This window comes from Psittacula echo, assembly GCF_963264785.1.
Source record: "Psittacula echo genome assembly, chromosome: 2".
In the NCBI taxonomy this organism is placed as follows: Eukaryota; Metazoa; Chordata; class Aves; order Psittaciformes; family Psittacidae; genus Psittacula; species Psittacula echo.
The window spans coordinates 108,097,667-108,114,530 of NC_137737.1; the positions used below are offsets into that span (position 1 = coordinate 108,097,667).

A 16,864-nucleotide genomic window follows, 5' to 3' on the forward strand; every position below is an offset into this window, starting at 1 on the left:
AAACAATCCAAAAAACCAAACACACCAGAACTAAGGGTTGCGGAGGTGGCTACTTGTAGAAAGTTTACTCTTCATACAGTTAATCAAGACCATCATACTTTACTTGCTTTCCTCCAACCTTTACTAAAGCCATCCACAGTCTTCGACATCCGGGCGTTATAAAGTGAAAATGCCAGTGCAGGAAAGTGCTCCGATACAAGTAAGTCTTGATGACAGGCTTAATCCCAAGTTTGGCAGAAACTCAGCTGTGCTCCTTTTTATTCCTGAGATAGGTGTAGAGGGCATCCAGTCCCCCCTCTATGATCTCAGGCAGAGGCCGGGACAAAGGGTTGTGGGTGATGTGGAGACCTTTGTCCATTGGGTTCCAAGCAATGCGTGGCAGCTGGTGCAGCAGGTAGAGGTCATCTGGGACTGTCTGTATAGCATTGTAATCAACATTTAGTAATTCCAGAGTGGTGATGAAGCAGAGAGACCGTGGCAGAATGCGTATGTTGTTATTCTCTATGATAAAGATTTGCAGATTGACCAGATACTGGACACTGTCTGCGATGTTTTCAAGCCTGTTGGACCCTAAGTGCAAAAAGTCTAAATTCCTCAGTGCAAAAACACAGAGGGGAATTTGCACAAACCTGTTGTTACTGAGGTTCAGTTTCCTCAGACTTGTCAGGTCGCTGAAGCTCAAAGGCAGTTGAGAGATGCAGTTGTGTGAGAGGCTCAAAACCTCCAGCTTCCTGCACAAGCTGAGCTCTGCTGGCACTTCTGTCAGGCAATTCATATTGATGAACAAGACCTTCAGGTTCCTCAGGAGCCCAATCTCTTTAGGCAGATACTTGAGACAGTTGTCACTCAAGTTCAGCACTACTAGCCTGTCCAGTTTCCCCAGTGAAGGAGGAATCACCACCAGCTGGTTGTGTGAAAGGTTCAGTTTCTGCACCTCAGGCAGTCCCCACAAGAAGTCAGGTGTGTTGGTCATCCCTTTCATTATAAGGCTCAAACTGACATAACGCAATCCCTGTTTCAGCAGTGACTTAGGCTCTTTCCCTGAGAGAAGAGAATCTTCCCATGCAGGCAACTTTGGACCTCTCCTCAGAAAACACATGCTCCTTCGCCCCTCGTTCTTTGAGTGCTCAGTTCCCATAACACCCTGGATCCGTTCTGAGAGATGAAGTGAGGTTTTCTTCCCTTGCAAGTGCTTACACCAACATGCAAATGCCAGCAGAGGATGACAGCTTGCAGGAGGTGGGAAAGTCAAAGCAAGGAGACAAGGAGGAGCTTGTGAAGTGCATCTCAGTCCACTGGGGCAGTTTCCATAGCTGCTGAGGGAAAGTTTCACTTCTGGGGGCTTATGTTGGTCTTGGTACACAGACTGTAATGAAATACTTGCTCCTGACTTGTGAGCAAACCTGTTCAATTCAAACTGAATGCCACGAGGCAGCTGTCACTGTCATTTGGCCTGGGCTTTATTGGACAGATATGTATCTTCACTGGAAAAAGGTCACAAGGATGCTGTATATAACTTCACCATGTCAGCTTTCTTGGCTATCTGGTTCATATCATGGCTACAGGACAATTAACAAGAGTGACTTCAAAAAACAAACAAGCAAGCTATAGAAGAAAACAAGCAAACAAAGAAGCCATCATTTCAATTCAGTTTTAAAGGACATTTTCCCATTATTTTTATTTTTGTGTTCCTGATTTCACTGAAGTAGTTACCAGTCCACCAGAAAACTGCACACTGCAAAAACAACGGTAAAGTCTTCTCTTGTGAGTCCTTATTTTTTGTTTACTTAAAAAAAAAAAATAAAAGGGGGGAAGAAAAAGTTAATGTTCATAAAAAGTGTTAACTTTTATATCCCCTTTGAGATTAGGATAGGCCTCTTTCTTTTCCGAAAGGATACCACCCTCACTGCAGCAGCAATGACATTTTCCAGTGGTATCTGAGCCCACTTGGGTGACTGCTTGCTACCCACATCGCCAAGTGTGAGTAGTCATATCACACAGTTCTGCCCAAATTACTCTGTCCTAAATATCCTGTGCTACTTTCACATCTATTAGTGAGAATTTGGGGGTCTGCAATATTTTGTGCCGCTTGATGTTCCTTTCCCAAAAACTTTCCTGTCTTTCTGGACTATTCTGGGGTACAGGAGGACTAGCAGTCAAATAGCTCAAACTATAAGTGACATTTAACTCCAGGATAGAGGAACCGATGGGAGAGGAAGGAAGCACTGAGGTATAATAATACCCAACAACAGCTGAAGCTAGCTCTGCTGATGAAAAGAAATTGTATTGTTACAGGAATCTGCAGTGAATTTAAACTCAAAGGGACCCTAAAAAGGATATGCAAAAACTTCAGGCACCATTTAAACTAGATGAAAATTGCAGCAGATAGTAGAGGACTTTCAGGGCTTTTCCTTTCCAGTGGATCTGTGGTGATGGAGATGCTTTGCTGCTGTCTGAGAGATCTGGTGATGCCTATACCACTCCCCAACACCTCATTTCAGAGCACCTCTCCTTAAAACCCTGCATTAGTTCAGATGCTAAAAGACTACGTACGAAGCTGCAGCTGGGAGTCGGGGCACTCCAGCAACCTCTTTAGAGTCAATCCCTGCAGTCCCTTTGTACTGCCAGTTTTTTTGGGCCCCTCATAAAGCTGTGCTTGCTAGAGAAGAGAGGGGAGAGGGGATGTATCCCTGTGGTTGTGTCTGGCAAGTGGGGTCCTACAACAGGAAAGGAGACAGAACCACAGGAAGAAGCATAAGATGGTGGAAAGCTGAGCAAACTGACCAGTTAAGATGTGCACCTTAACAGGGCTGCATTGCATAAAATCAACTGGTCCTGAGGCTGATGTATCGCTTTCCCTGGAGTGACTGGACAAGCCTGAAAACGGCTGAAGCCTAAACATGCTGCCCCAGAGACACAGAGATAATCCTGATGCTGTAGGCAGAGTAGTGGCTCTGTGGGGAGAGGAAACCCAACAGGAGGGCAAGCTCAGCCAGATTTGGCCTTGCGTGACAAGGGGAGCTAAGGCTAAAATGTGGCCCTTCAGCCCAAGCAGGTGGAGAAGGAAAAATGAGAGCCTCTCACAAGTTCTGACTCTGGGTTGTCTGCCCAGTTGCTGTTAAAAATGCACCTATTATAAGACAGCATAAATGCATTTGAACAAGGCATTCTTTTCTGCAGGGAAGAAAAAAGCCTTTTAGAGACTGTTTACAAAGTTAGGCATTTCCCTTTTAGTCACACTGCTGGAACGAGGAACCTGCCACAGCTTTGCCTGGTGGCCAGCCTCGTTCCCTGTGCCTGGGCTGACACGTGTGCCCATTTCCCCACAGTTGCTTCAGAGCTCTTCCTTCTGGAGGTTGCTTTTAGTAACAAATGAAAATAAAACACAAAGGAAACACAGTCTCCCTGTAGCCACAGTCTCCCCCCTGGCTGGCCAGATACTTTTGGATGAGAATGTCATCCCCATCTCCAAAATGCATTACAGTTCACTCCCTGCAGACTTGGCAGGGTATGGTCCAGCCTTTCAGTACAGAAATCCCCATTTCCTAACAGCGTGACTCAGTCAAAGTGCTCTGTACCCTTCCCTGGTTTTGCATCACACCACTGATTTGAAACTATGCCTGTGATAGAGCCCAGGGCAGTTTGGGTCAGGCTGTTGTTGGAAAGCTTCACCCGGGGCTCTCTATCGAACAAAAATGTTTGCTCTGCTTCAGTCCCGCAGCATCTCCTGCTACTGCACTGCTGTATCTCCACTGCCTGTCAGGCTGCAGCAGAAGCAGCAACGGGGTTTTAAAAAAGAAATTCCACATCTGCAGCTTCCATTGTCCAGTTCCCTTCCTGCCTCCACGACTGCCATAACCACTGCGTGAAACAAAAAATATAGCCATTTCCTTTTCTTTGTTCTCCAGCAGAAAAACAGGCTATTGAGCACGCTTGCAGTTGGGGAGACGGGAAACTCTGAGGTAACCAAATTAAATTCCTTTCTCGACATCGAGATAATAAAACCACAGTGGCCTCATCTGGACATCTCAGGAACTAAATTTCTGAACAAAAATAGCCCCTTATCAGTTGGTGTCCTGGGCTGGCTTTGTCCAAACACTTTTCAGTTCCCTTTTCTCCAAGTTGCCTGCTGCCCTGCCCTGTGTTGTGAGGATGGATCAGTTCTTTTGGGCTGCTTCTAGGTAGCTGGGCCAGTGAAAAGCTGACCTGTGTTGACACAGCCTGTCAGAAAGCACAAATTAATTTCATGCATGCAAGTTTGGCAGGAAAAAAACAAAAACAAAAAACCCCAAACCCCAAGCTAACAGGTAAGATGTACGTGACACTTTGTAGTTGATGATTGTTCCATGGATTAACCAAAAATGTTAGTGTGCAGGGGGAAAAAATGACCCAAAACTTGGCTGAAGAACTCAGTAGTCTAAGTACTATAATAAGAGAAACTGCACTATTGGCAATGATAAAAAACCTGGTAAGCTGACAAAAATGACAAGCTATATTTTCTGATGTTCTTTGACAACGCAAATTATTAGATTTTATTTTGAAGGAAGCAGGATTGTCAGCCCTGAAAAAAACTGTAAGATGAGTGCACAAAGACCTGGAATGTTAAAGTCTATTGTCTATGGGCTCTTTTATTTGCGTGTAGATTTGGAGTCTCTTGAATACACTTGGGAATATTTTTAAGCTTTTCTTTGCAGCCAGGTGGGGGGCTGGACACTTGCATTGTTTTTAAACGAAAGCTGAGATCATCACGTAATTACTTTTCCAGAAGATTTGAGTTTTTAAGGAAATACCCGACAACTCCTAATGAAACCGTAGCTGTCTTGACACACTGAGTTTAAATTTTTTTTTCCTGCAAAACCAAATTCTGACATTGTCTTTTAAACTGGTGAGCATACAAGATACCTATAGTTTCATCAGCATATACATACAGGTTTGTAATTGATTTGGAAGCAAATTTCATGTTCTCTAGGAAGGCAAAATCCCATACATTTTCTCTGGCTCAGCTTTATTAAAAAATGTATTACTATAACAAGGAATATTTTAAATCTCTAAGCATAGCTTTTTCTAAAATGCTGGGAAGTTCAACTCATGCTCTTTCAGAAGAAATTTTCCTTTTCATTCATTATCTGGGTGTCCTTAATAATGACCTGGCTAAAAAAGGATGCAGAAAGTACCTAACCCATCCTTAATAAATACCTGGTTGAAAAAGGATGCAGAAACTGCATAACCTGACTACCTAACTACTTACCTGTGACAAGCAGGATGCTTTGACTAAAAAGGCTTAACTTGTTTCAAGTTCAGCAGAAAGCAACAGCCATGCTGGAGAAATATTCACTACAAACACAAGTGCAGCTCCTGAACCATCTTCTCTTGTACTGTTCCTTTCCTCTGAAGTAAACAAAGAGTTTTAAAAGTATGGGTGCAGCACAGACTCTCAAAGATAGCCTCTGGTCTTGGTGCTAAGGAAGCAAATTTTGTAGGTTTTTAACTACTCTGTAGGTTGTTGGCTTGTTGATCCTGCAGCTATTCTGAAATACTATGTCAAATTTCAAAGGCAAATTGAGATTTATGAGATGTGACACAAGACAGGAACAATTCTTACGGCAGTTTCAGATTTCCTGTTAATTTGTTTTTAATTATGGTGCTGTTAACAGCCTTTAATGACTGCGTGTCCCTGGAGCTTTCCTGGAATGCTTTAGTAAGGTCCCATGTGGAGCTGCTGGATTGCCTGACCCATGAAGAACTGGACCTGGAGGTGAATGACTGCCTGAGCAGGGGCTCATTTAACAAGAGCTTTGGCAATGTTCTTTTCTGCAGACCTCTTGATAGAAGATAAGCTTAAACTATCCATATTTATTTATGGAATAAAAAGACAGAGATTGGGTTTTGTGAGTGTATGTAGACTAGAAATGACAGGCTTGATCCCTGCTGGTATTCAGTGGCCAGAGCGACTCTCATGTTAGATGTAACTACAGGAAGTTTTATTTCTTTTCCACAAACTTGCAGGAGTATTTTGAAATTCCATAAAATGCATAAATGGCTGTTTGGTCAGCTCCTACTTCTGACACAATTTCTCTGTGTGTACACAAGACAAATAGGTAGTCCATCTGGCTATATTAAACAGAGGCTGCCCATGACCCTGCACTGCAGTATTACCTGTGTCCTCTGGGGCACTGATTCATCCTGTGCCTACCACAGTTCTCCCAGGCACCACCAAAACCCACTTGCTTTCCATGCTTTCCCTCTCCTTTGCAGGGAAAGGACAGTTTAGTACATGGACATGTCCCAGGGTTCACCATCATCCTCATGAGTACACTGAGGGCCCTGTCCTGCTTTATTTAGTCATCTGTGCACAGCCTCTGTGTCTCAATCTTCTCCTCCTCTTAACAGTCAGTGTGGTGACAGATTTGACACCATTTATAAATGTATTTGAGGTCATCACATGAAGGATACCATTGCAGTATAGAAAGCATTTGCTGTTCTATTATTCATCACTACATTTATGAGCAGTCACATCTACATTCATAAACACCCATAAAACAGCTTGTACCTGCCTGATATCAATACGGATGTTTGCTAGATGCTACTTGTGGTCTGTGGCTTTCTGAATCAAATTGAAAAAAAAGTTGGAACAGATTCTCCAAACTGTACAAAGTGGGTTTTAGTACAACTGCTGCCACACCACCTCTATTACAGGTGCTCTATTTCACAGAGTTCTTGAAGGTCATTTTGTGAGATTCTGAAGGCATCATAAGAAACAAAACAGCATTTTTGGAAAGCAGAAAAGAGAGCCTGAATTCTCCTTGCCTATATCTAATCTGATCTAAAAAGAGGTATTTCTTGCCTTGCCTCACAGGAGTCAGATCAGTTAACTGTCCATCACATGCCTCTTCAGTTGGCCTTCACATAGAATGCATTGATACTTTTCTTTCTTTGTCTGTCTGTCTGTCTTTTAGATGACAACTCCACCCAGACTTATTTCAGTACCTGGAGCAGGTTCAGTTCAGCTGCCTGTGGCATACAACCCACAGCTCTCTGAAGTATCCTGTGACCAGCGACTTTGCATCACTCTGAGATGAGGGAATATCCCCGCCTCTCCTAAAGCTGTTGCTCAAATTAGCAGGGTTTTCTTAAACATCCGTGGGTGCAGAGAGTCCAAAAATAAGTGTGACTGTATGGTCTGCTGGCAGAACTCCCAGTCCCTCCTCCAAAGACTGTTTAAGTATTTTACATTTAGTGTGTCACTGTAGTTACCTACTTTTCTGGAATCTGAAAATCCATGCTCTGTTCTGGAAACAAAAGGCAGAGATGACTCTGAGGGTCCTGAGCAAAAAGAAGCATTTCCATGTGGTACTGAGTATAGCACCTGCAGTTTAGAGACAGATGGGATTTAAGCTAGACCTAAGACAGATAATTCAGCATTATCTAGTAAGAGTCTTACAGACTCCTTCTGCTCAATCTGCCAATATGCTGACTTTGATAGACTTTTAAAAATAAGTAATTCTCCCCAGGCATTGTTAATGTCAATGTGCATGTGTCCTGGCTCCACGGGGTTCTGCATGCCACAGTAAAGACCAAGTAACTGAATGTTATTTATTGCAAAGTTAATTGCTTTTGCACCTCTTTTATGTTCTTATTGCTTAAGTGTGTTTCAAAATGCTGTTGTATCATAAAGTCTTAAGGGACAAAGCCAGAGGGAAGTTATAAACTTATTTTAGAAATAAAATCAAACACCAAACTATCATTTTTTGTGCCTGATTTTGTGTTTAAAATAAAAGCATGCTTCTCCAATAGAAAGCACAAGCCCTTTATATCTTAGTCCTCATGAAATTTGGCAAATCATTACTGCAAATCAATGTGACCCAGTGTGAAGGGGTTTAGATATTTCCATCCAGAGTCTATTACAATAATGATGCAAAAAAGAACTGAGGAAATAATTGAATCAAAGCTGCTGTGGAGCCTTAATCCCAGATCCATGACTCTTACACAGATTTTACTGATAGAAGAAGAAACTCTGCATTTACTTTCGTATGCCTGACAAATGATAAACCAGAATCTAATTAAAACTCCCTGAAACACATACCAGTGTCTCAGTTTGGGATTTTTCAGAGACATTATCAAACAAAAGGGCAGACAGCCCTCTAGACATTTGAAGACTCAATGCTGACAATTAATAGCTTGACTTTTAAATTTCCAAGCCCTAAGTTAAAGAAAGATATTGATGCTTAGATTCTGGGGCTTGAATGAACAAATAAAACTTTTCAAGCAATCAGTAAAGCAATATATCTTGCTATTATTGGTATGACAGCAATATGTGAAATCCTATGAAATAATACGAGTCACTATGGTCAAACAAAGGCTAGTGAGATCTGAGTCAAGTTGCAGTTAAGGGGAGTTAAGGACACCCCTCAGAGCACAGCCTGGTGGCAGAAGGTATAGCCCAGTAGGTGAAAAAAGCACATGAAAAGTAACTTGCATAAAAAAATTATCTTAAAAGTAATACAGTAGAGCAAATCAAAGGGAAAATAAGATCTTCAAGCTGAAGTATAGGCAAAATTAAAGAGTACAGGCACAAGAAAGGAGAAGAAAGGCTCACCAATAATCATCCTTTCTCTTATTTTACAACCTCTAATGAGCAACTTTCCAATAGAGAGAATCAAACATGTATCTGTTCTGTACCTGAACATCACAGGAGATTAATTGTGGTCTACAGCCACAGGGTTTCAGCAGTTACGGGAGTGCGGGCAGACAGGATATTGTAGTTAATGATTCCACCTGAGGTGGAATGACGGCATATTCTGTAGCTGTGGAGGTAAGTTAAAGGTGAGCTCTGATGCACTGATACGTGGCCAGGTCAGCTAACAACAAGGCAAGCTTTTTTGGAAAGGTGGAAAATGATGTGTGCCAAATGGCAATAGTGAAATTTAAGAATGAAATTAAAACAGGAGGTTGGATTGGGGTTAGCAGGGAGAGGGGGTGGAGTATTTTATTTTTAATCTTATCTTTCTGGACCAGGGAAGATAACAAGCAATATTTGCAAAAGACTTGAAACAACAGTGCCAGCCTGGGCATTTGTCATGAAAATTTACTGCACACAGAGCTCAATAAACTGATAAAAAGCATTCTATGATATGGTTGCCTGCAAGATCCAGAGACTAGACCTGGTGACCCATATTGTCCCTTCTCAAGCTGCGGTCTTAAATCTGACCTCCTCTCCCGCAGTCTTCAGCTCTCTGACACGAGCAAAATTCAGAAGCCTCGGTTCACAGGCCACTGCATTCACATTATCTTTGATGCTGATCTGCACGTTTTCTGCCTCGATGCATTTCACTTTTAGTTTATTGGATTTGAACAAACATAGGCAATTAGAGGAAAATGCAATTATAAGAGTTGCAGCCAGTTGTTTTCCAAATGATAAGGAATCTTATCTGTAGCCAGGGCTGGGTGCAGGCATAAGCTGGACTGGTGGGATCAGAGCAACATGCTGGCAGATGCTAGCAGAAGGTTACAGTCTGTTTCCCTCCCTCCTCCATGGAAATAGATTCAACTTTTACAAGGCTAATGAACTTTGCTAAACCATTTCATGAGTCCAGGCTGAACATACAATGTGTTACAAATGTCTTAACTGAATCTGTTTGGCAATCTAAAGATGAATATGCATGCATCATCTTTGTCAGATATATTTAACCAGCAGCCTGGAAACCACCAGTGCTCTGGAACAGAGATTTTGGCAGCTTCACTTTAAAAGCCGCTTGTGGACGCAGCAAGCAAAATATTTTTTAATACGCTGTTTTTACCTACCCCTCAAATGATAGTGTCATGGATACTGCAGTAATATTGGGTAATATATGATGACAAAGGAACAGTGATATTCCTCCACTGATAAGACAGAGCAAACATTTGTCGGCACCCACCTGTTCTTGAACTTCTTTAACTGCACTTTTACATTGTTTCTGGAGCAAACTATGTGCAATGCAGGTGGAAAAGGGCTATGTGCTCTTGCTTGGGTGGAAACTGATACGAAAATACCGAACATTGTCTGCTACCTGACATAAATACTAATGTAAAAATACATCACTTTCCCCCCAAACCCTCACATCATAAATGAAGCATAAGAAGACCCTAGAAAGATTGAAGCAGAATGTCTACTGAATTTATGATTAATAAGCTTGTCAACTTTTATAACAGCATCCTTATGTGGACACAGCTAACGGCCTTAACATTGCTTCCAGAATCAAAATTGAATGGTTGAGCAGACATAGCCTCAGGAAGGCTCACAGTGATAAGGGAACCATCAGAGAAAATAGGTGTATGCATTTTTCAACCTGTCAAGTGAAAAAAAACCCACAGATGATGATAAGTCAAGGATATGCCCTCTCATATATGAGTTGTATGAATGTATGTGCTAAACAAGATTGCCTCCTAAACAAGAGGGAGAAGGTGAATGTAAGCAGCAGAAAGCTGCATGATTATCTCATAAATTACACTCATCCAAGAGCAATAATTACTAGCATTTAAACAGCGAGAGAGTTGTTTTGTGCTGCTTAAAGCTGTTGTGAATTGCTGTAAGAAGCACAGAAAGAAAGAAGCACACAGGTAGATGCAGCAAAAAGGAGGGGGCAAAAATTTTAGATAGAGCAACACATAGACTTAAGAATGATGTAGAATTTTAGGAGGATTTCACCTGCCAGTGTTATCAAAGGCTCTAGAAAACATCTCAGGCCCCAGGGACTGAGCCAGGCTATAGGTGCTGAGGATTGTAAACTGTAAACTGGAGGGCAACCTCATGACCTGCCAATCTGATATAAGCTCACCTACCTCTGAGGCACCAGCCAGGTTTCATACAGAAAGACTCAGGTGCCAAACATATTTTTTTTCTCTAATTAGCAAAATGATGTGTACCAATATGGACATAGGAAAGCACTGGACATGGCACGTTGTCTTTCAATATCAATAGTTGCTGATATTCTCCTGAATCAGTCTTCTGGGAAGGACAATAATTGGCTAGTTAGACCTGTTATTTGTGTCAGCCTAAACTCTCCCTAGTAAATCTCATAAACAAATCTTAGCTATTACTATAATGCTTACATGCTTTATTAGTTTTCAAATAAATGCTTTCAATAATAAAAAAAAAAAAGTGCCATAAAGGTAGAAGTCATAAATTAAGGGGCATTCTCCATTAGCAGCCTGTATACAGCCATAACATGTCCTTGCAGAAGTGGTGTCTGTATAACTTATTGAACCATCCAGGCAGTCACTGGAAAAGCATTGGAAGAGGGACTGCCCTTTGAGTAGTTTATGTGCAGCATATAGCATCTGCTGCAAAAATGAGAACTGATTTTGCAAGAAATTCTGTTGCTATGTAATAAGCACAGCTCTGCACCACTGGTTCGTGAGATCATCAGCTGTGATAGACTAACAGTCTCTCTCTCATTTCAGAGCCTGGCAAACTTTTTCCCACTTTGCTCTTATTAGGAAAGCCTCACCGATTCCCTCTGTGTTTTACCACAGGACTGACCAGTGGCATTTGACAGTGCTACAGAGGCAGTTTTTTTTACCAAGTAGCTTCTGAAAGGTGTTTGTACCCTCTGATGCAATCAGGGCTATATTTATTCCACTACTATGCGTACAGCCTGTAGGAAGTATTATTTTTCACTCTTATGGCTGAAAAAAAGAGAAAGGAAATAGAATTAGGCAAGACACTGCAGCAGTAACCCCCGGGCTCCTCTTAATGTGCTCCACATTGAGTCCTTCTCAAGCCATGTATGGCCGTAATTTCAGCTGAGGTGTAAGCTTTGGCAGCACCGTGTTTGCTACAGCAGAGCTCTAGTTCCTGATCTGTGCTGACTTGAAGGCAAGAGTGCCCCCTCATGAAGACATAGCTCCTGAGGCATTTAGGTCATTTGGGGGCTTCTAATACAAGTGCTGACAGATAAGCTTTGTTTTAGACATGAAGAATATGTGTGATACAGTGATACAGTGAAAAAAATCTTGCTAAGAAAATAAACATAGTGCTAAGTATTACTATGACCTCTTGTTATATCTCTTTGTAGGTGCCTGCTATTTCATAAAGTATAGACCTGCAATGTATATTTACAGGACAATTACTAAAAATCTTATGTTCTAGAACTGAATAACATTTTTATGCAATCCATTGCATTTAGATGATCTGAGAACATCTGTGACCGTGTGAAGTTATTTTGTATTCTGAGCCTTTGAGCAGACAAAAATATTATCTAAACAACAGGCCAAATTCAGAATCAATGTCAGTCAAAGTTGTTTATTTTGGAAGTCACACCTGTTAATTCTCAGCTGGAATGTGACCCTCTGGCTTTGCATCTTAAGCATTCCCATGTAACTCAAAGTCAAAAATGAGGGAGCTTTCTTACAGACTCTTACAAGCCCATCATTGCATCCCTTCCATACTTCTGACACTGGGAAGAGCTCTGTCTGCTGACTAATACAAAACTATGCCTGAACAGATAATTTCCTTTTATTTAAACTCTCTGTTGACATTTTAGTGGCAAATCCACTGAATTTGTTCAGTTGTTGTGGCAGTTAAGATGGAAATGTGTGAGTCTGTGCACCCTAATTGAATAGAGATTTGCTCACACTCCTGAAGTTATCAAACGTTCATGGCATAATTTATTAACTGAAAGCCCATTAGCTCCTGACAAAAGTGAGGAAAAGGAGACATAGTATAAAAATTTAAAGTACTAATTCAAAGACTTTTGAGGAACATGCAGATGACACTGGAGGTATAGGAATCAGGCTTTGTGTGAGGCTTGCTGTCACAAGATTTGTTTGTGAGATTTCTCCTCTCTAAACCACTGAGCATCCTAGCAAGAACCTACTGAAATACTTCATTGGTTATGTAAGAATGGGTACCTAAATACAGAATCATAGAATCATTTGGATTGGAAGGGACCTTAAAGATCATCCAGTTTCAACCCCCCTGCCACAGGCAAGGACAGCTTCCACTAGATCAGGTTGCTCAAAGCCCTATCTAACCTGGCCTTTCCTATATACCAAAACATGCGTACAGTTCAGTAGTTGTGATTTTGCCAATTGCCTCAAATGATGGTGTGATAAAAATATGCCAATGATGGGTGTTTTCAGGAATACTCTAATTCTGCTTGCATTCAGGTTAGAAAAAATAAGACTTGAAGCCAGTTATAATACTGTAGCATGTTATCAGAGTATCTTTTATTCAGAGATGGTTTGAAACTGGGATCTTTAACATCGCTCAGTGGCTTACGGCATTGCCTCACCACTGCCTCTTACTGTTCCTTGCTCTACCAGCTGGACTGGGGCTGCCTGAAAAGCATGGCCACATGCCTCTTTTTGAAAAGCTATGGTATGCGCTTAATTTGCTGTTTGCAAAACAAGTGATGCCATTTGGAAACATACAACGTTCATCTCTCTGTTCAGTGGGTGTGCTCTGGCCAGAGAGGGGCATTCAGGTCCACAAGCAGCATCTGGCCTGCTTTTATATCATGTCCTGATTACAGCTGCCTCTTCCTTCTCTGCCCCTGGAGGTCAAGAAGGCAAAGCCTGGGCAGCGAGAAGACAGACAGCACAGACATGCTCTGCCTGTTGGCACAGATATGGTTGGGAACCCGGTAGCTGGGAGCAGAGCTGTAGGGTACTTGTTGGGACTTAGTGCCTTTACTTTGGAGGCATTACTCCTGATTTAGCTGGGCAACTCCCAGCTTATACTCCTTGTATCCATGTGACTCTGGTGGATCCCACTCTGTCTTTAAAGCAGGTGCATTTCTGCAACTCCAGCACTTCTGCAAGAGGAGTTTAGTTAGTGTATGGCGACCACTACCCTGTATGCTAATCCCCTCATCCAGTCACTGACCATTTTCTACATCTGCCCTGTGAAATCTTGCCCATAAAGTAGAAATCTGGGACATTGGCTGTTCAGAGAATAGAGGGAATCAAGATAGGAGAAATATTAGTGCTCCAAACCCACTTCCTCCCAGTGCCTCAGCCCTGATTCAGAAAGATCACTTTTCGAGATAAAAGGATAATTCAATCATTGTTTAGTTTCTCTTCCTCTGAGACTCCCAGCCAGGAATGATGTATTGAAAATTGTCAAGATAGCTGTTATGTTTCAGACATTCTTGGAAAGGCTCTTTTATAACACGTAGCCAATTCACATGGGCACGAAAATGAACTTTATTTTAAAGACAGGTGGTTTAAAATACGTATTAGAGAGAGAAAAAAAGACATTTGAATTTAAATTGAACAGCTATTAGCTTCCCTAGATAATCTCTTTCAGTAACAATTGCCTATTAATTATTTACTGCTAGCTAAAGATTTGATCTCAAGCAAATTCTTTGGATTTTGTTGGCTTCACTGCAGTCACTGCTGCAAAATCTGGCATGTGGTAATTCCAAATTCCAGGCCCAGTTATTCACTCTTTTTTTTTTTTTTTCCTGTGGTAAAGTTCAAACTAACTTTAATGAGAGATTTGCTTCACGAAGGGTTGTGGAATTCATTGTCAGTATTGCATAAAATATGTAACAGTTAAACCCGTCACGTTGGCAAAGCAATCACACCCATGAACTACGACAGTGTCCTGCTTGCCAAATGGAAATAAGCTAGCTCAGTATGATGCCAGGAGGAGCTCAATATCAGAATTTTTCAGGGAATAAAAGGCTCCATGAAAGTTGTTTTTCTTTGTTTTTCAAAGAGATGAGGCTCATGTGGCATTTAGATGAAGCAAGAGATAGATATGATAGATCTATCTATAGATAAGTGCTGTGAAATGCTACAGCCAATAAGTCCCCATCGCACTCACATTAATTTTCAAACTTGCACATTAGCTCCTATCTTAGTGCCTATCCTCATCTCTCTCCCATCCACCCTTCTGCCATCTTCTGTGGGCTCTTACAGAAATGCTGTTGGTGGAGCAGTGTGTGAAATAAGCCAGATATTGTCAATCTTCAAGCACTATATGCATGATGAAGACATTCAGACAGCCAATGAGTTACTTAAAATTAAATGCATAAACCTCATGCTTAATGAAATAAGCTAATGCTAAGCTGTTCAGGAGCAGAAAAACTCCCCTACAGACAGCCTGTCTCATCATTTTTTTCCATCAGAGTGACTGTTTTTTCTGCCTGAAGCATCCACCCAGAGCTGGCCAGCCTCCTGCAGGGTACCACGGGCCCCAGCCTGCAGTAGCCAGCAAAAGGCAAAGTGTGGCACTGCACCCGGGACTTCTGGTTTGTTTCGTGTAAGGTGTGGAAAACCAACAGTTACCACTTCAGAAGAAGCTGGTGGGCTCTCCTTGGCAATACATGTTACACTGATTTTATTAACATGTTAAAGTGGGCGTCAGCAGGAAAAGAATTCAAGGTTTTGACTTGCAGGTTTACAGTGCCATCCAGTGGCTACCTTAAATGACTGCAGAATAAAATCGGTAAAACCGGTTTACTGGAGATTACACCAAGCAGTAAAATTTTTAGATTTGAATGAAACCCAACACAGGTTTTAAAAGTGAAATTTTAATAAACTGATTAAATGTAATTTATATGACAGGCTAAGAAAATTTGGACTGTTCAACCTGGAGAAGAGAAGGCTGTGTGGTGACCTCACAGCAGCCTTCCAGTATCGGAAAGGGGCCTACAAGCATACTGAAGAGGGGCTCTTCATACAGGACTGTAGCGACAGGACAAGGAGTAATGGGTTCAGACTTAAACAAGGGATATTTAGGTTGGCTATAAGGAAGAAATTCTTTACTGTGAGGGTGGTGAGGCACTGGAATGGGTTGCCCATGGAAGCTGTGAATGCTCCATCCCTGAAAGTGCTCAAGGCCAGGTTGGACAGGGCCTTTAACAACCTGGTCCAGTGGGAAATGTCCCTGCCCATGGCAGAGGGGTTGGAACTAGATGATATTTAAGGTCTCTTCCAACCCAAACCATTCTATGATTCTATATTTTTAATAACTAACTTTATATTACAAATATTTACTTTTTCATGTTTTTAAGTACTTTTTCTAGCTTTTGAAGCACTTCTTTACTTTTAAAACAAACACATTATGTATATTAATAGTAAAAATTTGATTAAAACCCGAATTAAATATCCTGTAAGAACACAATCCACTAAGGCACAGCCTTGTCACAAATAACTTAGCAGCATCTGAAAACTGAACCAGTGCTATAAAAACCAGTCTCATTAGGAAATTCTTAACCTACATGTTAGTGATCTGTTTATGGATTTAGTTGTTGTTTGTTGCTTTGTTGGTTTTGGGTTTGTTTTTTTCTTTTTCCCTGTACGATCTTGTGTTTGTGGCTTCATTGTCATGCCAATTAATTGAATCTTATGTGGGGTTTTTTGTGTCATCAGCTTACAGTTTATAGAGTACTTTGGAGATGTTATAATAGAAAGTATTCACCAAAAATCACTGTGCAAACTCTATGTGCTGACTCATTAACTCATTTTCAGTCACTCTTTGAGAGAGCAACTTTCAACCATCTGTAGTTCTTGATATTTTAAAACAAATCCCACAGCAGTAATAGCTATTTTTCCTGTTCCCTGATGGCATTTATAAAAAACTTTTATAAAAAAGTTCGCTTGTCTGTACTGTGCATGCAATACACAGGGTTTTCTCTCCCCCCTGTACCAAGAAAAACTGAAATAAAAAGAGAAATCAGTGGCTCCACAGGCAGCTCAAGATTACCTACAAAAGTTATCTTCAGCCTGATGGTGCCTCTAAGCAGGCAGGTGCTCATTCCTGGGAGTACCTGTGGTGGGTCACCTCTGGCTGCATGATAGTGGAAGGGAATGGAGGAGGAGAAATGAGTTTTTGCAGATGGGGAAGAATTTCAATTGCCACTTGCAGGACAGCATC

General features: G+C 41.5%; 1 protein-coding gene across 1 annotated transcript; it reads right to left on the reverse strand.

The window, feature by feature from the left end:
• Positions 1-241: 241 nt before the first annotated feature.
• LRRC30 (leucine rich repeat containing 30) lies at positions 242-1,286 on the reverse strand (the record flags this gene model as incomplete). Its single annotated transcript, XM_080609697.1, is given in 3 exon segments — positions 242-1,189; positions 1,191-1,193; positions 1,197-1,286. Coding segments are annotated over 3 exon segments (1,041 nt in total).
• Between the last annotated feature and the right edge of the window lie 15,578 nt (positions 1,287-16,864).